This window comes from Notechis scutatus, chromosome 12 (genome assembly GCF_049901735.1).
Source record: "Notechis scutatus isolate UNSWTSFEM ecotype Mainland chromosome 12, rNotScu1.2, whole genome shotgun sequence".
Lineage (NCBI taxonomy): Eukaryota > Metazoa > Chordata > Lepidosauria > Squamata > Elapidae > Notechis > Notechis scutatus.
In genome coordinates, this window is record NC_142020.1 from 1,464,409 (window position 1) to 1,487,051 (window position 22,643).

At 49.2% G+C, this 22,643-nt stretch overlaps 2 protein-coding genes across 3 annotated transcripts in view; both read right to left on the reverse strand.

Annotated features, from left to right (window-relative positions):
• COG7 (component of oligomeric golgi complex 7) overlaps window positions 1-13,694 on the reverse strand; it is a 29,149-nt gene extending 15,455 nt beyond the window's left edge. Inside the window, exons 1-6 of the mRNA XM_087973099.1 lie at window positions 13,581-13,694; window positions 10,147-10,364; window positions 8,794-8,942; window positions 7,338-7,454; window positions 3,688-3,856; window positions 1,057-1,139 (exon numbers count right to left, since the gene is read on the reverse strand). Coding sequence (XP_087829225.1) covers window positions 1,057-1,139; window positions 3,688-3,856; window positions 7,338-7,454; window positions 8,794-8,942; window positions 10,147-10,312 — 684 coding nt within the window. The 5' untranslated portion in view covers window positions 10,313-10,364; window positions 13,581-13,694. The remainder of the gene's footprint in view (window positions 1-1,056; window positions 1,140-3,687; window positions 3,857-7,337; window positions 7,455-8,793; window positions 8,943-10,146; window positions 10,365-13,580) is intronic.
• Window positions 13,695-15,154: 1,460 nt separating this feature from the next.
• Window positions 15,155-22,629, reverse strand: EARS2 (glutamyl-tRNA synthetase 2, mitochondrial). 2 transcript variants are annotated; one of them, XR_015750844.1, is made up of 9 exons: window positions 22,313-22,629; window positions 19,932-20,087; window positions 18,990-19,179; window positions 18,300-18,772; window positions 17,626-17,734; window positions 17,041-17,194; window positions 16,581-16,711; window positions 15,929-16,292; window positions 15,155-15,835 (listed from the first exon to the last, which is right to left on the reverse strand). XR_015750844.1 is itself a non-coding variant. In XM_087973093.1 (9 exons), the coding sequence occupies exons 1-9, from the start codon at window positions 22,347-22,349 to the stop codon at window positions 15,740-15,742; spliced, it is 1,479 nt and encodes a 492-aa protein (XP_087829219.1). In that variant the 5' UTR covers window positions 22,350-22,629; the 3' UTR covers window positions 15,155-15,739. The 2 variants fall into 2 exon arrangements, 1 of the variants encoding a protein (XP_087829219.1); XM_087973093.1 differs by having other exon boundaries at window positions 15,929-16,061.
• Between the last annotated feature and the right edge of the window lie 14 nt (window positions 22,630-22,643).

The window sequence follows — 22,643 nt, forward strand, 5'->3', positions numbered from 1 at the left end:
AGTGAGGAAGAGGGAAGAGGGCCAGGCTGGGCTGGGCTGCAGGGGACCAGCGTTCTGCCCAGAGCATGCCTCTCGCCTCGCCAGGTGTGTTGCGTAAGTTGTAAAATGGGCAAAGGCCCAACAGGTGTGACAAGACTCGAGGTCTGGAAAGGAAGGAGGGGGACAGGAGGAGGAGGAAGAGGAGAGGTTTCTCAATTGGCTGCGTTCCAAACTTGCGCAGTTTTAGGTCTTAAAAGGAAGAGGGGCCCAATTCTCTCTCTCTCTCTCTCCCCCTCCCCCCTCTCCCGTTGCACCAGCCAACAGGCCTGCGAGGACCCTTGGCGGCTCTCGGCAGAACTGAGCAGGAGAGCCACGGAGCTGGGCTGGAGGGCCTGTCTCAAGGGCAGCCCTCCGCAACAGGCCTTTCAAACTGCACTGAATGCTGCTCAACTTTTGGGGGGGACATGGGAAGAAGACACCCACCTACACCCCACCTTCGCTGGCATGAAGCCCCCCCAGCCGCCCCGTTCTCCCGGGTGGACTAGGCCAACCCTTGGCTCTTGAAGGCAGCTTGACAGCCGTGGACAAAAAGGCATGAGAGAGGGTGATGAGCACGGCACCCAAAGTTATGGGCTGCCCCTGACACCCCTGAAGGAAACCGCCAGGACCCGCTGCTGCCTCAGCAGGTGAGGAAAACCCTCCGGGACGATTCCAACCCTGGTCAGCACCTCTTCCCTCTCCTTCCGTTGGGCAGGAGATAAGAGAAGCAGAGCCGGCCGAAAAACAGCTTTTGTCCAGGGGCTGTCAGACTTCTGAACGCAACATACACACCGCAATTAGGATCAATGAGATAAGACGTGCAGGGCCAGCGCCAGGGAGGCTCGTTTCAATTTCACTGTGCACATGATGCGCATTGACGATAAACGTTTGATGGGTTGATTGATCACGATCGTCAACAGCCAGGGGCCGTTTCAGAAACTAGGCCCACGTTTCTCTCTGCTCCAGCCCAAGTGGGGGCGGGGGGGGAGCTGAATAAAAGCGGGCAATCTGCTTCAGCAGCCGCGGGGACCCCAATACCTTGTGGCACTTGTAGTAGTAAGCCAGCAGCTGCGGCATCCGGTCAATTTCCATGAAGACTTTCACAAACAGCCGGGACTGATCTAAAAGGAGAGATGTCCCTCCATTAGTCCGGCTTGCACAAAAGTACCTTCAGCCTCTGTCCCGATATCCTCCACCCACCCAAATGCCTCAAAAGCTGACCAGGGAGGCCCAGACCCTGCTCTGCCCACGTTCCGGTCCCCAGCAGTCCCACGGCCGTTAGAGCCCACGGCAGCACCCCTCCTCCAGGACGGTTCATGGGGAGGGCTTTTTGTAAGGAGCATCCAAGCAGAGGGAGAGGAGAAAGCAAGCCCTGCTCTACCTGCCACCGTCACGTCCTCCCTCCAACCTCCTTTCTTCTGCCCAAAGCCCCCTCAGAGCAAGAAGCCTGCCAGGGTGCGCTCTTCCGTTTGGTGGGGAGAATAATAAAGGCAGGGTGCAAATGATTAATTAAATGGCTCCCTCCACGTTGGGTCACGGTCCAAGCACACGGATGCCGTTTGCAATCCTGGAAACCCCTTAATGGAGAGAGAGCCACACTGCAGGCAGGGCCGCCAGCCACCACCGATGCTTAGCACAAGGCTGCCCCCACCTGGTAGCTCAGTGGCACAACTCCAAGAGACCCTGTGGTAATCACAGAAGGCGGCAATCAAAGGACGGAGCCCCACAAGAAAGGACAAATCTCCACCCCCCGGAGGCCTGGAAAGAGACATGGCAAGAGTCAGGCCTTCAAAAGCCCCTTTAAGAGGTTTAGGTGGGAACGGCCCACCCCCACCAAGGCCTCTCTCCAGCCTCAAACTGGCCAACTCTGCTGGTGGTCCTCCGTCTGTTTCTTCTTCAGAGGCTCTAAAGACCAGGGCGAGGAGGCCCTTGCCAACACCCCATGCCCCCAAAGGGCCACCCTCCACCGCAGGCAGTGCCCAGGGAGTGAGAGCTGTGACCGAATCCCCTCGTGGGACAGGAGAAGAAGAACAGAGGCCAGGTTTGAGGGTTTGAGCCTCGGGGGCCTAGGGGCGTCTCGGGAGTTTTGAGAAGGTCCTGAGGGGATGCTGGAAAACAGGCTGCCACAGAGAGTTTCCAGCTACCCCTTTTCTCCCCAAGAGGGCCAGGTGAGGGGGCTCTTGGGAGACGTTCCTGAAGGGGGTGGCAGCACCTGAGCTGCACTGCCCAAGGGACGAGGCACGGGCTTCGACTGCAGGGAGGCAGCGGGAGCAAGGCAGCCGTGGGCTCCCTTTTCTGGGTCACCCCAGGTGAATCAATGTCCTTGCTTGCTAAGCCCCAGCCCCTGGTCCCACCCACCACCCGGCATTTGGATTCAACTTACGACCATAATAGAGCCTGCCTATTACGGTCGTAAGTCGTGATATTCATAAAGTTGGGTTATCATGTGACCAATCTGATTTGATGACTCTTTTATTTATTTTTTTGCAGTGGTCATTCAATGAACATGGCAGACATAAAGGGGACACCATCATCATTGAGAGACCCCAGTGGTTGCTGTGGGGCATTTTGCTGAAAACCAAAAGTAAAGTTACTGTAAGCCACTCGGGGGGCATCTTGAAACAGGAGATGGGCAGCAAATAAATTTGATACATAAAAATAATAGTCGTGGTGGCGCTGTGGTTAGACTGCAGTATTGCAGGCTACTTCTGCTGACTGCCGGCTGCCTGCAATTCAGCAGTTTGATCCTGACCAGCTCAAGGTTGACTCAGCCTTCCGTCCTTCTGAGGTGGGTAAAATGTGGACCCAGATTGTTGGGGGCAAGAGGCTGATTCTGTAAACCACTTAGAGAGGACTGTAAAAACACTGTGAAGTGGTATATAAGTCTAAGGGCTGTTGCTAATAAATAATGAATGCCAGGTTTTGGCAAAAAAAGTTGTAAATCATGGCCACATGACTGCAGGATGCTGCAAACACTCATAAATGTGAGTCTGTTACTGAACACCCCAAAAGCAGCCACATGGCCAAAAGGGAGGAGCCAATGGAACTTCAAAACCCAACCTTTTTTCTCGGGGTGTGTGTGTGTGTGTGTCCCTTGTAACTTTGAATGGTTGCTAAGCAACTTGTCCTAAGTCCGGGCCTACCTGTGCTGCCCAATTCTCCAAGCACAAGAAGCTTTAGGTAAGATACCAAAACCTCCCCTCTTATTTTCTTGGTTTGGTGAGCGAGATTGACTTGGAGTCAGCAGTCGGCAGCATGAGACCAAATTCCTAACCGTGTTATTACAAGGGCCCATTGAACTGTTGTGTCTGCTTCCACTTTACGTAGCCTCATTGAGTTGCCAAGGTTCAAGTGTCCCTGCCAAGGCCGGCCTCGGGTGCAGCTTTCTCCAGAAGCCCTGTTCCTTTGTGCAAAGGCTTGCTAAACCTGCAACCTGCGTGCCATGGAACCATTTCAGGTAGACTGGCTTAAGCCTTCGAGTCCCACTGACACATTTGCACCTAATCTGAACCTCCCCTGCACCTGAGCAGCAATCCTGTTCCCCGGCAGGCGCCTTCTGTGCAGTTCTGGGCTGGATCTGCAGGGAAAGCCCACAAGGCCCCCCTCTGCTTTCTAGCCCCCTTCCCTTGACCCACCTACAACACACACATACACTCACGGCCCTCTTACCAACGGACTGGGTGCTGAAGGCAGAGACAATCTGGGGGCTAGCCAAGGCTTCCAGGCGGTTCTTGAGCGCCTCCAGGTGCACACACTTCTCTGAGTAGTCCGGCGTGTCCACCAACACAGCCAGGCTGTTCTGCATGCTGGTTAGCTTGTTGGAGATGAGCGACACGTCCTGGCCGGAGAGGGGAGGAAGGCCGACTGGTTAGGCTTGGGCTCCCGAGCGAGACCCTCCCTGCTCCTTCCTGGGTGCCCTTCCTGCAGAAGAGCAGAAATGGTGGCCTTCTCTCTCCCCTTCTCTGTTTTTTATGGGCCTTACAGTCAGGGAGAGCCAAAGAATAAATAAATAAAAATATATAATTATTTTTAAAAAGTAACATTTCAGAAGTTAAAACTGGAAATCCTGAGCGCATAAATTGAAATAATGTGCCAGCCTTCTTGTAGTCACAGCTCCCAGCCAAATGATCCTTCAGTACAGGGAGTCCTCGACTTGTAACCACAATCGAATCGACCCCAAAATTTCCATTGCTAAGTGAGACCGTTAAGTGAATTTTGCTCCATTTTATGGCCTTTCTTGCCAAAGTTATGTGAATCACTACAGTTGTTAAGTTAGCAGCACGATTGTTAAATGAATCTGGCTTTCCCATTAACTTTGCTTGTCAGAAGGTCGCAAAAGGGGATTACATCACCTCGGACACTGCAACCGTCATAAATACAAGTCAGTTGCCAAGGTTCTGAATTTGATCACCTGACCTTTGGTGATGCTGCAACAGTTGTTAAGAGTGAAAATAGTCACGTCACTTTTTTCAAGGCCATAGTAACTTTGAATGGTCACTAAATGAACCACTGTAAGTTAAGGACTACCTGTATTTTAACAGAACATATACAGAGTCACAGTTTTATTTGAAGTTTATTTTGGATCAATCAAAATAAAACTCTAATGGTGAGATGGAACGTTTGACAGAGGAGGAAAAACAATTTTTTTGCTATTTCTGCTTCATGTTTTCTTAAAATTGAATAAAAACATTAAAATGTTCAATTTTAAAAAGGGAAGTAGAAAACTCCATGGTGAGAGGAAGACTTTAATTTAAAAATCAAAGAAAAAAAAGGAAATCAATACATTTTCTTGTTAAGAAAAAGGCCAAAACATAAGAGAATCAATGCAGGTCCTAAACCTCTCCCTGTTTTTGGCTATAGGTGTACTCTTTAGTGGTCTTGTTTTTCTTTTGGCTGTTTTGATTGTTTGATTTGTTGATGTTATTGTCCTTCTTATTTGAACTGTTTGCACCTCCCAGAGTCACATGCAGTGTATGAGATGGGCCTCAATTCAAGCCAGCGAGCACTTTCACAAGGACCACCAATGAAGAATCCCCAAAGGCCACAGATTGCAGAGGAAACCAAGATGGGGCTCGGGGCTGGCTGGGGGTGAGGGGAGGGGGGGAATTGCAACAGCCAATGATCAGAGCACAAGTCCCTCCCTTCCAGCTTCTTGTCCATTTGGGGGGCATTTTCCAAAAGGCACAAGCAGCTGTTTTTGGGACACCGCCTTCCCGGCCGCTTTTCAGGCAATACTGTAGGAACTCCCTTAACCCCCCAGTCAGGCCCACCTGGCCAGGAAGAGGCCACCTGCTCTGCTGGCAACAGCCCTGGACTGCAACAGGGCAGGATGGGCAGGAGCTGGAACCAGCCTCTGCTGCCTCTGTGGAAGCCGAAGAAAGATCAAGACCTCTGACCGTTGTGGGTGGGTGGGTGGAAAAGTGACTCCTTTCATTTTCTTCCTTTTTGTTATTGTAATCTGCCAAGAGTAGCCCCACAGCGAGATAAATAAACGAATAGAGTGGCTGGTGCAGTGGGAGTACAGAGGGCTGGGGGAAGGGCATGGGTGGGGGTGGGGCGAGACCTGCCCCTCCAACCTGCAACCTTCCCTGCCAGCTTCCCCACAGACTTTCTGGGGAAGTTGGCAGGGAAAGTTGCAAATGGCAATCATGTGATTGTGGATGCTGCAACTTTTTGAGAAGCATCCAAATTGTGACCATAGGTGGCTTGTGTGGCTGGTGTTGTGGTTCGCCGACAGCTTGCAGAGCTGGCAGCAGAGTTGGATAGTGGAGAGGAACATGGGCCAGTCAGGGAGTCTGGAGAAGACTCAGACAAGGGTCCTGCGCCTGACACAGAAACGGGGCCAGGACCATCTGGGAGTGGGGTGCTGACTCTGGAGTCTCCAGAATCTGACAGCAGCGAGGAAGAGGAACAGGGGGAGCCTGTTCCCAGTGTGCACATGCGCAGAGCTGCCAAAAGGCAAGAACAGTTAAGACAAAAGGGGCGACTCGGGAGTAAGGCTTGAAGGTGACTGGCCCTCGCATAAGACATAAAGGAGGAGCAAAGGGACAGGAACCTTTGCAGGAAGCAACTTTGTTCGTTCTGGTTGATTTGAAACCTGAAGCTCCATGTTGAATTTGTGCTCCATTTGACCTTGTACAACTAATTGGCAATTTAGTCGTTGGCAGCATTTCAAGATAAAAGTGTGTGCTTATCAGACTTATCCCGAAGGACTTTGGCAGACTTCTGTGGGACTATTTACAAACTGTTTGAGATTCATTACGGGATGTGAATGACTATAATTCACAGTTTTTGAAATAAAACAAAAGGTTTTTGGGACTAAGGTGTCTTTGTTAATGTCTCAAAAAGCCTTGGTCAGAACAGCTGGAACTCCGAGGACCAGTTTTAACCGCCATTCACTCAGCACTGTCATAACTTTGAATGACTGATAAAAGAATGGTCATAAGTCAAGGAGTACCTTAGATTGCAGGGGCCCCCAACCACAAGGCCATAGCCCACTACCGGGCCCATGCACCAGCCCACTGCTCGCATGGCTCAGTTCTCCTCTCCCTGCCAGCCGGGCCATCAAGCCGCAAAGGTTGGGGACCACTATTATATTGTATTTCTGAAACCCATTGCAATTAATAACACTACCAGGTTCGTATGATGGAATAAATGCAGTTAATCTCCAAGGCAGAAATAAAACAATAAGGAAGAAGATTCGGGCTAGGAGGAACTTTCTGACTTTATGAGCTGTCAGCCAGTGGAACAAGAACTAGTGCACTATCTTTTGTTGGAGGTTTTGAAACAGAAATGTGATGATCAGCTGTCAGAGATACTCTGGTGGATGCCAGACTAAACAAATGGTTGAATTAGATAACTCTAAGATTGCTTCCAATGCTAGGTTTCTATCAAATTATCACAAATTAGCTGGTTTACCTGATCTCTGAGCAGCATTTAGGCCAGTGGTGGCTAACCTTTTTGGGCTCCCATGCTGAAAATTGCATGCGCACTCGTGCGCCAGCACCCAGAAGGCAATGCTCGTGCCCCCTCCCACGCTCCTGCGCACGAGACCCCCCCATGCATGCCCCGCGCATCTTTGCGCATGGGCGCGCATCTCCCACACACTCTGCGCATGCATGCCAGATACCCGACAACCAGCTGGTGGGTGGGCAGCACGTGCGCATGCGCAGTGGGGTTCTTCTAGGCGATCTCTCACGTGCCGGCAGAAGTGGCTCTGTGTGCCACTTCCGGCATGCGTGCCATAGGTTCGCCATCATGGATTTAGGCATTCTAATCTGTTTTCAGGATACGGTTTGTAGCTGTGAACATTGAAATACCTGTGTTTTAAATGTCTCTTCAATGTCTGCACTGAGCGTGCTCCACTTGTCTGCTTCCTGGAGTGAATCAACAGCCAGCTGCATTCGGGACTTCACATGATCGAGTTTGACTAAGACCTGAAACCAAGAGAGGAGAATTTCTGTAGCTCAAGGTTGACCTGAGGAATCCTTGTTGCTCTCTGAGCTGGGTTGTTCACCGGCAGATGTTTCATTACCTGACTTGATATCAGTTACCTAACATCACCAGTGCCAGCAGTGTGGGTTTTGCTCCCTGTTGATAAGATCTGAAAAGAGTCCGCATTACAGGAATTGATTTCCCAGGCTTTGGACAGGTAAAAGCCCACTTGAAAGACTGGACAAATTTCTGGTCATCACAGCCTAAAATGCCATCAACAAACTGAAACTCGGAGAACGGCTACCTGGATGGTATAAGGCAGCGCTTCCCAATCTCGGCAACTTTAAGCTATGGTGAACCTCAATTTCTAGAATTCCCATAGCTGGCTGGAGAATTCTGGGGGTTGAAGTCCACAAGTCTTAAAGTTGCCAAGGTTAAGAAACACTAGTGTGGGGACTAAAAACAAAATTCTGAGTGGGGTTGAAAGGAAGTGGGGATATTTAGCCTGCAGGAGAGAATAACGGTCTTCAGTGGTCTTCAGACAGTCAAAGGGCAGTGGAGTCTTCTTCAAAGGCAGGGCCAAAATCAATGGGAGCAGATTCAGCTTAGAGATGAAATGGGCTGCCTCAGAAGTGCTGTGTTCTGCCTCACTGGAGGCCTTGGACAAGCCGGAAAAGTCATTTGTCAGAAATGCTTTAGTAAATCCTACACTGAGCAGAGTACTAGATGATTTCCAATCCTTCCTGATGCAGGATTTTAGGTACCCTAAACCAGGGCTCTCCAACCTTGGCAACTTTAAGACTTGTGGACTTCAACTCCCAAAGCTGGCTGAGGAACTCTGGGAGTTGAAGTTCACAAGTCTTAAAGTTGCCAAGGTTGGAGACCCCTGCTCTAAACCGAGCTATTTCCTTCAAATGAAAAACAGAAATAAATAACTAGGCTTAACCGCTAGGTAGCTTGCAAGAGACCAGTTAAATTCATTTAAATAACTATTTCTGTATAATTGTAAAACATTCATACTGCTGCCTGAATAAAATATCAATTTTTAAGGTTGCATCTTTTTTCAGGGATGCTCATTTTTTATTTTATTTATTTATTTATTTGATTTGCCAATTGTTTACAAGATAATAAGTATAAATATATACATAGTTGTGAATACATGAAATGGGTACATATAAGAAAAATAAAAGAATAAGAGAAACAATAGGACAGGGACGGTAGGCACGTTGGTGCGCTTATGCACGCCCCCTACAGGCCTCTTAGGAAAGGGGTGAGGTCAATTCCGCCACAGGTGTCCAGGAAGAGAATGTGTCTGTCCAACCCTTCAGCCTGGAGAGGTACCTGCATGGACTGAGCAGTGTCTTCCTCCAGCTTCTTAATGTCTCCCTTCACCAGGACCATCTGCTCCTTCAGGAATGCTGCCTCCTGCTTCAAGGCTTCCACTTCCCGCAGAACTCTAGGCATGCTCTGGAGAGCCTGGTGGCTTGTCTCTGTAGGAAAATGAGAAGCAGGAGGTCAAGCATGGCTGCAGGGTCCCAGAACACGAGAGACAGAGGCTGCACCTCTGCATTCAACCTATCAATAAAATCCATTATTACAGACTATAAAAATATTCGTCTTATTACTAAAATTTCACTCTCTTCTCACTTTCACTATGCGTCAAAAATGACAATATAAAATATTGCTTTACATTTCAAATTTGTGTTCATTTCAGGTATCTCAAAAGTAAGTTTCTTGCAAAAGAGCACAGAAAACCATATTCAAAATTTAGAAGTGGGAAAACTCTTGCCAAAAGTAGAAAAACAAGCTTAGGCTAGCCACTTAAAAAAAAAAGACAGCCTCACAAATATTTGTATTTTAATATAAAGTTTTAAATACATAATATCTATAATTTATAATATCTATATTATATTAACCACTGTACCACATAATATATCTTGATTAAACTGTTGATTAATGTTGATATAGCAACTTTAGCAAATGGCTTCATATCATTGCAAACAATGCCAGAATCTAGTTTAAAATATATATACATGCATATGTGATATATAGTAGTTAGGAGATTATTGTTATTAAATCAGAATGTGATATTTATAAAGTGACTATATTATGATAAATTTTGATTATGGATTAAAGGGGAACAAATTGAGGGACATATAAGACAAAGGGGTGGTATACTCTAATTGGTAATTAAAGGGGGAAAGTTTTGGAATTATTAGATTTAAGATGAAACTTACTGGATAATGAAACAAAAGTATGCGTTAAAATTGCAAATGTGACAGATAAAAGCATAAAGGTGTAATGAATTTAGAATAAAAAATAAGAATGTTAGACTATAAAACAAGACATGAGACTATTTAAAGAAAAAGGAATTAAGATATAAATTGAAAATGGATTTAATAAGTGTAAAGAAAATAAGAATATTGGAGAAATTTATGGGAAAATGGAAGTAATGATATGATATAGAATTGAATGCGAAAGATATATACTAAGGTCATGTTTGTATTGAAGTGTAAAAACCTGGAACCATGTTGTTCACTGACAGAGATGTTTCTAAAGTGTAAAAATAAAAAAATTATTGCAAAAAAAACGAAAAGAAGAAAAATCTGCAATGCAAACATAATCTGAGCTGTACACAGCTGTCCAAAGCAGCCGCTTCAAGAGCAAATTCCCCCTCAATGACAGCAACATCACCTTCCACAGCATTGTTGACCTCCTGGATAAAAAGCTGCAACTTCATCACCAGGGTAGCAGCGTGAGCATCCACTTTGCCGGGGGCCTCCTGCTGCACAGCCCGGAAAGCCCCGTTCACCCAGGCCTTGACCTCAAAGTCATCAGCCAGGAACTTGGAGAAATCCATGGTGGCTGCCACACCTTCACCCTCCCCTGGAGCTGGTCAGCCACTATGGCACCTGAGGACACAGGAGCAGAAGCCATAGTTCAGCAAATGCTTTGTCTGCGGAACGTCTTAAATAAAATAAAAAAGGAATATAGGGGGTTAGCACTGCTCTTTCAAACTCTTTTCCTCCCCCCTCCCCCCTTTTTGTTGGCAACTATAAAACAGGCATGGTAATGTTTTATGAGTCTACATCAGCATTACTGTGCATCCAGATGCCTGAGGACATCCTCTGCCCTGGATAGAGGATTGAATCAGGAGACACACACACACATATCCTAGGATTCTATGAATTTGGCAAGCAACGATCCCCTGTGAAGTCCTTGGTGTTCTCTGAGCTTGCCTGTTTCCTTGCAGCAGTCTCATTACCCAGCTAGGCAATATCATCAGTACTGGTGAATGTGAAGTTTGCTTCCCGGTTATGTATAATCCCTTTATTACTTTTATAAGTAACTCAAAGTGGTAAACTATTATCCAACACAGTTTCCTCCTATTTTCCACAATGGGTTGAGCTGAGGCAGGGCGAGTGGTCCCAAATCACGCAGCCGCTTTCATGTCTACGGCAGGACTAGAACCAAAGCCCTCAAAGGCAGGCTGCTTGTTGCCCCCAGCTGAGGGTTGTTTCAAACTATATTCTATGGACTTCTATGAAAACTTAATGGGGTTACAAAAAGAAAAAGCAAAAAATAGTTCACCTAGACATTGCCAATTTTTTAGAGCTTAGCTTCTTGATTAGGGTTCTGGGTTTTTTTCTAATTAACAGGTTCCAGTGCCTGAAAAAGTTTGAAATCCTCTGCTCTAGTTCTGCCAGAAGAGTTGTCATCAGAAAGATCTGGAAAGATCAAGGTTACCTACTCGCTCTCTGAGCTTATGGTGGGGAAAATGTACTCCAAGGACAACTTTAAAGAAAATGCTGCATCTTTATTATTTGAAACCTGTAATTAAAAGAAATCATAGGGCTGGAAGGGACCTTGGAAGTCTTCTAGTTCAATCATTCTTGAATTTCATGACTGTCATTCTTTAGCTTTAATGGAGTGATGTTAAACCTAGCAAACTGCTATGTTTGTCTAGATGTTATGCTATCTATCTATCTATCTATCTATCTATCTATCTATCTATCTATCTATCTATCTATCTATCTATCTATCTCTCTATCTATATCTATCGATCATCTATCTGTCTGTCTATCTGTCTATCTGTCTGTCTATCTATCTGTCTGTCTATCTATCTATCTATCTATCTATCTATCTATCTATGTATGCAAAATACCCCCCACGCATCATCACAAAATCTCCAGAACCAGAAAGCCTACAACTTGCAATCTGGCATGTATGTTCTTTTTGGCTTCTAGGGGCTCACTAAAAAAGGATTTTTCAAAAAGACCACCAGAGCATTGGTATTTCCTGTATTATTATTATTAACATGCTCTGATGCTAAGGAGTTCTACTCCCCCTCCCCACCTGAAAGGAAATCTCTTCCAAATGCAAAACACAAGCAGAGGAGTTTCAGTTTCACAGCACCAAGCAGCTTTAGTACAGAACAGTTGAGCTAAGCCACGCCCAGGCTCCTTGCTGTCTCCTTCTTGCTCATACAGCAAATATTGTTCAGTTTCCAAACAGCCCTCAACTCTTTCACACACTGACAGGACACTAGCCAGATGAATACCGATGGATGCTGGTAAGCAGAGGCAGAATTCACCCCACCCCGTTGTTTTCCTCCCCAAAAACTAAGCCTGACTGCGACCACATAGTTTTGTACATGTATCGAGCTAATTACTTATAGCAGGGGTCTCCAACCTTGGCCACTTTAAGCCTGGAGGACTTCAACTCCCAGAATTCCCCAGCCAGCTTTGCTGGCTGGGGAATTCTGGGAGCTGAAGTCCTCCAGGCTTAAAGTGGCCAAGGTTGGAGACCCTGACTTATAGGACAGATTTGAAACTGGGGTGTTTGCTAAAGTGAAAATAGATACAACATTCTGGAATGTGTACAAATGAGGCAATCAAATATTTTTATTTGAGTGAATAAATCTAAATCTCTCTAAAGTGAGAGGGCCACTTTGGAGTGATGGTTAAAAGCACCAACCAGGCTAGGAATCAGGAGACCCTGAGTTCTAGTCCCATCTTAGAGATGAAGCCAGCTTGGGGGGGGGGGTGTCCTGGTCCTAATTCACAACCCTAGGAAGGAGGCCAAAGGCAAACCACTTCCAAGAAGGGTACCAAGCAGCCACCAGGACCAAGACTGATGCAACAGGACCAAAAACAAAAACACTCCACATTTTAGAGATCATGGGGAGGATAGAGATTGCAATGGCAGCCCGGAAACAACCTGGTTTAATGTGACATAAGGTTTATAGCAAGGGTCTTCAAACTTGGCAAGTTTAAGACTTGTGCACTTCAACTCCCAGAATTCCTGAGCTAATATGACTGGAGGAGGAATTCTGGGAGTTGAAGTCCACAAGTCTTAAAATGGCCAAGTTTGAAGACCCCTGGTTTATAGGGTGCATTTGGTTTGGTGTCTTGGTCAAAGCATCCGGCCAGAAACTGGGAGATGGTGCTTTATAGTCCCGATTTAGGCATGAAGCTGGCTGGGTGGCCTTGGACCAGTCACTCCCTCTCAACCCCAAGAAGTGGGCAATGGCAAATCACTCCCCAAGAACCTTGCCAAGAGAAATACAAGGAGTGATCCAGTCACAAGTCAAAATTGACTTGAAGGCAATAATTCATAAAGGGAGCACCATGCCTACTAGGCACACCCATTCAAACCAGGGGTCTCCAACCTTGGCTGCTTTAAGACTTGTGGACTTCAACTCCCAGAATGCCTCAGCTGGCTGAGGAACTCTGGGAGCTGAAGTCCACAAAGTCTTACAGTGGCGACGTTTCTCCGGGGGATGAAGATGGGCGGACTTCAATTCCCAGAATCCCCCAGCGGCTGAAAGCCCACCAGCCGCCACGTTCAGAAAAAGAACGAGGAAAACTCAGTCCTCCGGGCCTTGCGAGGAGCCACCTCCGGGCGTCCATGCGGGGGAGACAAGCAGGAGGGGCGCCCGCCGCCATGAGGAGATTCGGGCAGGGAGACGCAGCCAAGCCCGGGAACGAGGCCTTGCGAAGCCCCGCGGAGAGGCTCGGGCTCTGCCCCATCGCGGGACGGGGAGTTCCGAAGCAGTCGGGTGCGGGGGCCGACGAGCGCGCCCCTCACCTGCTGACCCCCTCGGCGGGACGCCCCCCTCAACTCACCCGCGCACTGGATCTCCGCTTCCCCGCTGGTCCAAGGCGTTCGGCCACCATCTTGGTATCGGGACCTGCGGCTTCACGCCTCTCCCGGATTTCCGGGAAGTCCTATCTTTCGCTGATTGGCTGGTGGCCGATATTCCTGCCCCGGGATTCGCCAGATCCTCCGCCAACTCAGCACAACTGATGAGGCCGGCACACTTTTCCCAGTCCCGTTTGCCTTGGAGCAGAGGTCTCCAACCTTGGCCACTTAAGCCTGGTGGACTTCAACTCCCAGAATTCCCCAGGAAAGCTTAACGTGAATTCCTCCAGGCTTAACGTGGCCAAGGTTGGAGACCCCTGCCTTGGAGAACATGCAGGAGGCGCAAATCCAACCAGAGCAGCCTCTTCCCATGCTGCACCTGCAGTCCCAGCCAAATCCCTCCAGGCAGCTGGCCCAGGAGGGACCGCCGCTGCCCATTTCCCTTCTGCCAGCCAAGGCCCACTTGCTCTTGGGCCACTGCAGCGCCTCGTCCTGTCCCTTTCGAATTACAGAAAGGCAGCCTCGCTTTTGCACCGTGAATCATTCACTAGTCTCCCAGGGCAGGGAGGCGCAGAGCTGCCAGGCCAAAGAAAGATGCACAAGCCAGAGAAACCAGGCTGGGACTTCCCTGGATGTTGTTTATTCAGGAATGCTGCCGAGGTGGTTGGGGGTCCTTTTAGGAGCAGAGGCTCCAGCAGCACCCAGCCCAAGTTGCCCGGAAAGACGACATGCTGGCCAGGGTTGGGGGACGCTTCTGTCTCTAAATCGCTTTTTACGTATTCCAGGCAGAGCGAACACCGGCTGCTCCCTGCCCCTCCAGCCAGCCCAGAGGTTTGTCTGAACGCAGCCTAGGCACCTGCTAGAAATGGGGCCCTCCCTTGCACCACTCATCTTTCACTTGTTAACCAGTTTAGGTTTGCAAATATTGTGTGAAATCAGTCTCTTCAGATCCAGGAGTGTCTACAACATGTTGAATCATTAAATGGCCCTGCACCAAAAAGCTTCCAAACTAGTGGCTACCTCAAAGACAGACTTTAGCCTAAGTATTCCAGCAGGCTCTACATTTTTTTTTTAGAAGACATAGTCCTTGCTTAGTCACCATACAAAGCTATGGCAGAGCTCCCCAGATTCTTATGACCCATTTCATAGTTCCAATGGCTGCAACCTCCCCAGTCACAGTATCACATTTTGGGTGCTTGGCAGTTGGCTCACATTTACAGCTGTTTACAGCATCACAACTGCAATTTCCAATGTTTTTTACTAGTTCACTCCTGGTTTCTGGCAAAAAAAAGCAATTGGATATAATGGATTCCCTTGTCCACTGCATCTGCTTAAGGACCATTGCAAAAATGGTCATAAAATTGGGCATGATCATGTAGTGACCCACTTAACAAGCACAACTACAAGAACAATTCCAGCCGTAAGTCGACTAGCAGAAGCAGTTCTGCAATTGCTGAGCCACTAAAAGCTCCAGTGGTGGCCCTAGAAACCATCTGGCTGGGTGGTATGCTGGCTGGCTCCACACATTTCCTGCAGCAAGCAGAGTCATGTGACAGAATCACAACACGAAAGTCTTTATTGATTAAAGCTCAGAGTTCTGGACCCAATCTCACCTTGCACAGGTGAGGAAGACTTCACAAGGTTCAGCTGCGGAAAGAACTTTAGGCGGCAAGACGCTCACCACTAGGAAGCTCCCTGCCCCTAGAAAACTAGGGGGGAGGAAGGATCCAGCCTGGTAAGTCAATTGTTCTTGGCAAAGACATGCAGCCTAAAGTGCTGAGCTTGGACTTCCATCCAGATTAGGAAAGTTTAGGCCTAACTAAAGCAAGAGGGTTAAAATCCAAAATTCCTAACTCCCGTATGGATCATATTTTTCAGATATTGATCCTTGATCCTTTTCCCCAGAGCTACAAAAGGAGGAATGCCAAACAGCATGAGCGGGCTCATCCGTATCTAATTTCAACAGGGCCTTAGATCCAGCTAATATTTTTCCCTTTTCTACCAAATTTGAACCTGGCATTCATCAACACCGGGACATGCTGCTATAAAACCAGAAAACGCTCTCTGTGCGTGCCCCCAAGCCCGGGAAGTGTTTTCCCCAGCTCCACCATGCTCTAGAAGTCCTTTCTTTGCTTCTTTCCCCTCATGGAGCAGGTTGGCTGCACAGGACCCCCTGAATGCGAATGCTGGTCTCCTTGGGTCCCAACAGGATCATCATCTCAGCAACACTGGGCCCGTCCTGAAATGGAAATGGCAGTTACTGCACAGGGAGGGGCAGGCGAGTGCAGTTCTCCCAAGCCAAACTCAGAACAGGGGAAGGAAGGAGACTTGCCTGCAGGCCACTGAGGGAGAGGCGGAGGAGCTTCATCATGCTGCTGTACCTGGTGCCACTTATCTGCTCGTGCAGCTGCCTCAGTTGCTGGCCAAGTTCTTCAGGTCTCTGAGTCACTGGCCCTTCCAGCAGCCTTCAGGAGGAGGACGAGATGACAGAGCAGGCTGAGGGACTGAACCAGAAGAGAAGCTGGCCCAGCCGGTCAACCACATCCCTGAGGACCTGGCCTTTCAGTGGAGCTAGAGGGGAGCGCCACAGGGCTCTTTCCAGGAAGCCTTGGGCACATAGCAGAAACGCTTGCTGAGGGATCCCACCTGACGCCCCACGGAGTGTCAAAGTGACTAAATCTGAATCCAGCAGGCATCTGGAGACAAATCGCATGGCACAAACTCAAGCTGCTTGCTTACCTGCCACCATTCTGGAAGTTAGTGAAACTTTCATTAAAATAATCACCAGAGAGATGTCATCACAACAGTTTGATTTTTTTTCCACATGGTGTTTGTACTCAAAGGGTGTATGAAATTTACCCAATGAAATTTACCCAGCAGGGGAAACGCTCATTTTCACATGAGGATGTTTATGAAAAAGGCAAGTAGGAATTTCTTCTCCCCAAATAGAGCAAGACTCCCCACCAAGACAGTGGCCAGTTTACCTGAGGACCACCCTTCCTATCTGGTCCGCCTCAGTGGAGAGAGCCTGCAGCTTCTCGGAAGGCACAGAAGGTCGGGTCCACAAGAAAGCATAGCTGGGGGACACCAAGTCCTTCAGGCGGCTAATGTGGCCCTAAAAGGAAGGAGGAATTCTGAGAAGCAGAGCCCAGGAGAGGGAGCCCCTGCCGCTTTCTCCCCACCGTGTGCTGCTCCCCTGGGCAGCATCCTTCAGCTGGTGCTCGGCTCAACTTGCCAAGTAAGCTCATCCTGACAGCACACAAGCATCCCAGCCATGTGGCCAAACAGGTCTGACTTTCTAGCCAGGGAAGGAATTAAAAACCTTTTATCCAAACTGCCCTTAACTTAGTATAGGACCAGCATGCACCCCCGCCCCCAAGACTTCACATCTACGGAGCCCTGTCACTTGGCCGGCATCCAGAGACTCCTCTGCTTCCGACTTACCCTCCTTAGCAGGAGCACCTGCTCGATGTAGCCCCTTTCAAGGACCCCCCTCTCTGGAAGCTGCTTTCCATAGACTTCCTCCACAGAGGCCTGGACCTCAGCCACAAGCTTCTGCCGGAGCCTCTCATCTCCAATCTGCTGGGCCAGGTGAACCCTAAGCAAAAGAAGGCACTCAATGCAGGCCGAGGCGGAACGGGCCTCTTTGCAGAACGAAGCCACAGCAACCATTCACAAGAACACACCTCACTAAAACGGCCCACTACTCCAAACATCCACCCACCCCCGCACTGCAGCCCTCTTGTAATGCAGAGCCCATCCATTGCTTCCTGTCCTGCCTTCAGGTGCTGGTATATTGACACCCCCTTCTTTGTGGCGGCCCTCAGACTGCCCAATTTGGCCAGGTCATTTTCTGGATATGCTGACATCTTGGGGAAAGAAATTGTGATTCCCCCATTACCTCCCCAGTTGACTTCAAGCAGGAGGGGAAACGAATCACAATGGGGGCAGGGGGACCAGCCTCCAAAACAATGCAGAGGGAGCTAGAGAGCAACGGGAGATGTCTGCCTGCTCCTTCGTTTTCTCTACCTGTTGAATTCTGGTAGTTTCTTCAAATCCAGGAGGGCCGGGTGCCTTTCCACCCTGCTCAGATCAAACTCGTCAATCAGCTCCTTTAGCGTTCGTCCTAGTCTATTTTCTGCAAAACAGGTCAAGAAGCTGCTTGACTTCTCCTCACAGATACTGGATTTCTACAAGGTATCACATTGATTTCTCCTACTTTGTCCACAGCCTCTTCTACCCGCCCATCCCTCCATCTCCAACCAAGGGGAGGACAACTATTCCCACCTCAACAGGCCTTTGTGGGACTGATGGTCAGCAAACAGACCCCCAGGATGGAGCCCAGGAAACCACTCAGATGAGGAGGAGGAGAAGGGTCCAAGAGCAGGCCAGAAAGAGGGAGGGTACAAAGCGCTTGCTGAGGGAGTGGGATGGGATCACCGTCCTTCTTATACTGTCCAAGGCAACTTCATTAGAGCCTCGGTGGCGCAGTGGTGAGAGTGCAGGCTACTTCTGCTGCCTGCCGGCTGCCTGCAATTTGGCAGTTCAAATCCCACCAGGCTCCAGATTGATTCAGCCTTCCCTCCTTCCGAGGTGGGTAAAATGAGGACCCAGGTTGCTGGGGGCAAGAAGCTGACTCTGCAAATTGCTTGACTATAAGGCACGGTAAAGCGGTATATAAGTCTAAGTGCCATTGCTATTACCTGCAAACCCTGAGCCAGTGTGTGTCATGAGATCCAGGAGGGTGCCCGGCAAGTAGCCATCTTGCGCAAACTCCTCCACAAAAACATGCCCTTGTCTCTTGGAGAGTTTGCTGCCATCTTCATTCAGGAGCAGTGGGAGGTGCCCAAACTGAGGCGGCTCCCAGCCAAAGGCCCTGTAGAGGAGGAGGTGTTTGGAAGTGGAGGTGAGCCATTCAGCTCCCCGCAGAACATGGCTGATCTCCATCAGGTGATCATCCACCACGTTGGCCAGGTGATAGGTTGGAAAGCCATCGCTCTTCAAGATCACTGGATCGCCTTCCACACTGGCCACCTCATGCCTGCTCCACCCATGGATTAGGTCGCAAAAAGGGTCCGACTGCTCTTCCAGGCGAAAACGCACCGCATAGTCAACACCTTGCGACACCTTCTCAGCAACCTCCTTGGGGTTTAGGTGACGACACCTGTTGTCATACCTATAGGGGAAAACAACATCAACTCTGCAAAACTAGAGTTACTCCCACTTAAATTAGCCGCCTCTTCCAGCCACAGGTGAAAAACTGGTCCCTGCAGATTTTACTCCGCTAGTCGTTGCTGACTTTAGGGGACCTCTGTTTCACCAACCACAGGAGAAAGCAAGAATCTTAAGTGTCTGATGCTAAAGTTTAGCCCCACTACATCAACGGTTCTCACCGTGGAGTTTGTTGTCTGCGCAGCGCTTCCTTCTTTAATAATTCCAGGCGCTGGGGTGTGCAGAAACAGTGGTAGGCCGCCCCTTTCTCAAGAAGCAGGTCTGTGTATTTCTTATATAGGTCACATCGTAGGGATTGTTGGTAAGGGGAAGCAGGGCCTCCCCGGCGAGGGCTCTCATCTGGCGGCAGGCCTGCAGGCAGGCAACAACTATGAGCGAGACAAAGGGATGACAAAAACCACAATCCGGCCCAATCCATTGGCAACACAGGCTCTGCCCCTCCACCCTCAAGCTAGAGAAGGGATCGAGTTGGGGGCACATCTGCTAGTATGTTAAAAGTCCCCCCATTTCATTCTCAGGAGGCTGGGGGACTAAAGGTTGATCACACTCCTAAGATCTCTTTACCAAAAAGATTAGAGAGGCTCTGGAAGAAGCAGCCACAAGTATCAACTGATGGCAAGACTTCAAGGAAGGCTACAAGCGTCCCGCAGGAACTTTCCCAACACCAAACAGGCTGATCAACAGCAGGAAAGATAGCTCTCTGTACTCCGGGCACCACTGCATAGTGTTCAAAAATGCTGTACAGTTCCTATTGCTGGTGTGTGTGTGTGGGGGGGGGGGTGTTAAACCTCCAACAGGACTAGAAACAGGGCCTGGATGAACCATTACTGCAGGGAGGTGTACTGAGCAAAGAAGAGGATCCACACTTGTTTCGACGGTGGCAGAACCTCTACCTCTAATACCCACAAAGTGGGTCTGGAACAGGGGCAGACCCCTTGCAGCCACGTGTAACCCCTCCCCCCCAACATTTCTCAGGCCCCTAGAGATGATGGGAGGGCCAACACACTGGCAGAAAAAGATTGCCAAAATGATGGCAAAAGACACACCCCCCCCAAAAAAAACCCAGACATACCTGATCCCCTTCAACAGGCTCTGGCCCTTACCTGCCCACTCCAGTGCATCTTCTATGCTTTGAGAGGCTGCCGATACCACCCGGCTTTGATCGGTGTCTTCCAGTCGAAGGATAAAGCTGCCTCGGTGTTTTCGGGCAAAAATATAGTTGTACAGAGCAGTCCGGAGCCCTCCCAAATGTAGAAACCCTGTTCAAAGTAGACAGCAGAGGAAATGGGCAGATCAGCATAATAATCCCTGTGAAGGGAGGCTAAGCAGTCAGTCAGTGACAGAGCGCTGGGGAGGGAAAGCACAGCTTTGATTCCAAGGAAAGCCCCCTCTTTCCGGAATCCCAGGGGAAGACATTTAGGCCCTGGGATCTGAAAGGAAGCTGCCCTGAGGGAGGCCAAGCCCCTCTAGCCTCTTATGCAGGCATGCATCATGGGGGCTGGGGAGATTTTTTTTTAAAATGAGGAGTTAGGCTCTAAATGAGGAGTTAGGCATTTGTGAAAAGGAGCAAAGGGAAAACACAGCAGAGAACAATTGGCCCAGATGCAAAGCCTAAAATTATAAAGGGCAGGTGTGAGAGGGCAAGCAGCCTGCAAAATGTAAAGGCTTTAAAGCCCTTCATGTCTTTGGGACCAGGTTACCCGACCCATCAGAGCGGGGAGGCAGGGAATGTTGCAATCCCATCCCCGAGGGAGATACACCTGGTGGGATCCAGAAGGAGGGCCTTCTCCGTGGTGGCTCCCTCTCTCTGGAACATCATTCCCCCAGAAATTAGAATGGCCCCCACAATAATACTCTTCCAGAAGGCGCTGAACATCTGGTTCTGCCAGTGGGCCTGGGGAACCCAGAGCAGGATGGAGCCCATCAAATGGCTCGTGTGATGTGCTGTTGTCGGGGGGAGGGGGAGTTGGGGGTGATTTGTTTATTTTCCAGATGTTGTTCTATTGTACTTTATTAATTTATTTGATTCTTTTTGTTAGTTTTTTTTAAAAATTATTTTAAATATGGTTTTACATTCTGTAAGCCGCCTCGAGTTGCCATGGGCGAATAGGCGGTAATATAAATTCAATAAATAAATAAATAAAATGGCCAGCGCCTGGGCAGCTGGTGCTGTGTCCATTTAAGACCTGAGCCAGCCCAGCAACTATAAAAGCTGGCAGAGAGGCGGCAGCAGGTGGTGGTTTGTGTCCAGTTGTGGAACTGAAACAGCCTGAAGGGGCCCAAAGCAAACTTAAGTTTAGTTTAGTTTAGTTTACTTTATTGTCATTGCACCTCGTACAATGAAATCAAACACCATCTTCAGTGCACATCTACGACTATGAAAATAACACATACTAGATGGAAAATATGAGAATTTCTACAAACTATAAGTGAGGATTATGGAGGTGAAGCACAAAAGACTTGTAACCAACCGACACACTGTATGTAACTGGAAGCTGGTTTTATGTTTTGTTTGTCTGTTTAAAATAAAAAAAAACTAAAAAAAAAAAATAACTAAAAAAAAAAGAAAATAACACACATCCTTCTCACAAATACCTGGGGGGAGGGGAGAACAGGAATTGTAGTAGAACTTGGGGAAAAGCGGTATAGTCAACAGGGACATGGGAATCATTTTATCGATGGCTAGACAATAAAAACAAGTTAGAAAGGGACATTAAAAAGCATAAACGTTAAAATGGGAATTGGTTAAAATGGACAAACAAAATATTATGACTACAGTATCAATGTTATTGTGATCAATGATATCGTAAACACCATGATTATGATCACCTAAAAACAATTGTACCAGGACAACACTGATTGAAACACAACTTTTATATATTAATAAAACAAAACTTGAAGGGAAAAAAAACAGCGAGTATAGCCTTTGCATACTTGTGGGTGTTACCTCGGGCAGGGGTCTCCAACCTTGGCCACTTTCAGCCTGGCGGACTTCAACTCCCAGAATTCCCCAGCCAGACAAGCTGGCTGGGGAATTCTGGGAGTTGAAGTCCGCCAGGCTGAAAGTGGCCAAGGTTGGAGACCCTGCCCTGAGCTAGAGGCTAGAAGGTGGGGCTGTGCTGGCTCTGACGGGTGTTGGAGCTCTATGCGAAAGACTTCCCCGGCGGGGGAGGAGCAAAGTCAAGGCAAGCAATCGGCTGTTCCGAGATTGAGGGGAGGCCAGGACGGAGAAAGCCAGAAGGAGAAAGTGGGCTTCCATGGCAACGGAGCACTTGCCTCCTGCAAGGAGCCCCCGCCCGCAGAAAGACCACTTGCGGGGGAGGGGCCCCTCCTCTCCCAGGGAGGCCTTGCGGGGGGGCGCTGCAGCCTGAGACTGCCTCCCAAGGAAACTCAGGGCCCACCGGAGGCCAGGCCGACCTCCCGCGCCAAGAGCCCCGAAGGCTGCGCTCGGTCCCCGCCCTCCCCCTCCTTCGGGGAGACTCACCGGTTGGGCTGGGCGCGAATCTCACCCGGACGGCCATGAGCGGAAGCGGAGACCCCGCCCCCACGCGGGCCCCAGCCTATCAGCGCCGATGGGGGCGGGGCGACCTGCCCCAGGCTGGTTCCTCCACGCCTCCCCCCCCCCCGCGCCAGGTGGAGCTCGCGGCCACTAGGCCTTCCCCAAGCGCAGGAGGGGGAAGAAATCCCCGAGGCAGACCTCCGGCCAGACCGCGGCGGATCAAGAAAGTTCGGCGCGCTCCTCCTACTGAGCAGGCGGCTCGGAGCGGGAGACTCCGCCCCCTGCGGAGGGCGGGGCTCTCCGACAAGGCCCGCCC

Bases quoted from the DNA above. Each gene is read 5' to 3' on its own strand.
- EARS2 (XM_087973093.1), bottom strand. From the start codon at position 22,349: ATGGCCGTCCGGGTGAGATTCGCGCCCAGCCCAACCG. The intron at 20,088-22,312 runs GTGAGTCTCCCC...TACTTTGAACAG, and splicing joins ATTCGCGCCCAGCCCAACCG to GGTTTCTACATTTGGGAGGG. The intron at 16,712-17,040 runs GTAAGTCGGAAG...CCTTCCTTTTAG, and splicing joins AGGTGCTCCTGCTAAGGAGG to GGCCACATTAGCCGCCTGAA.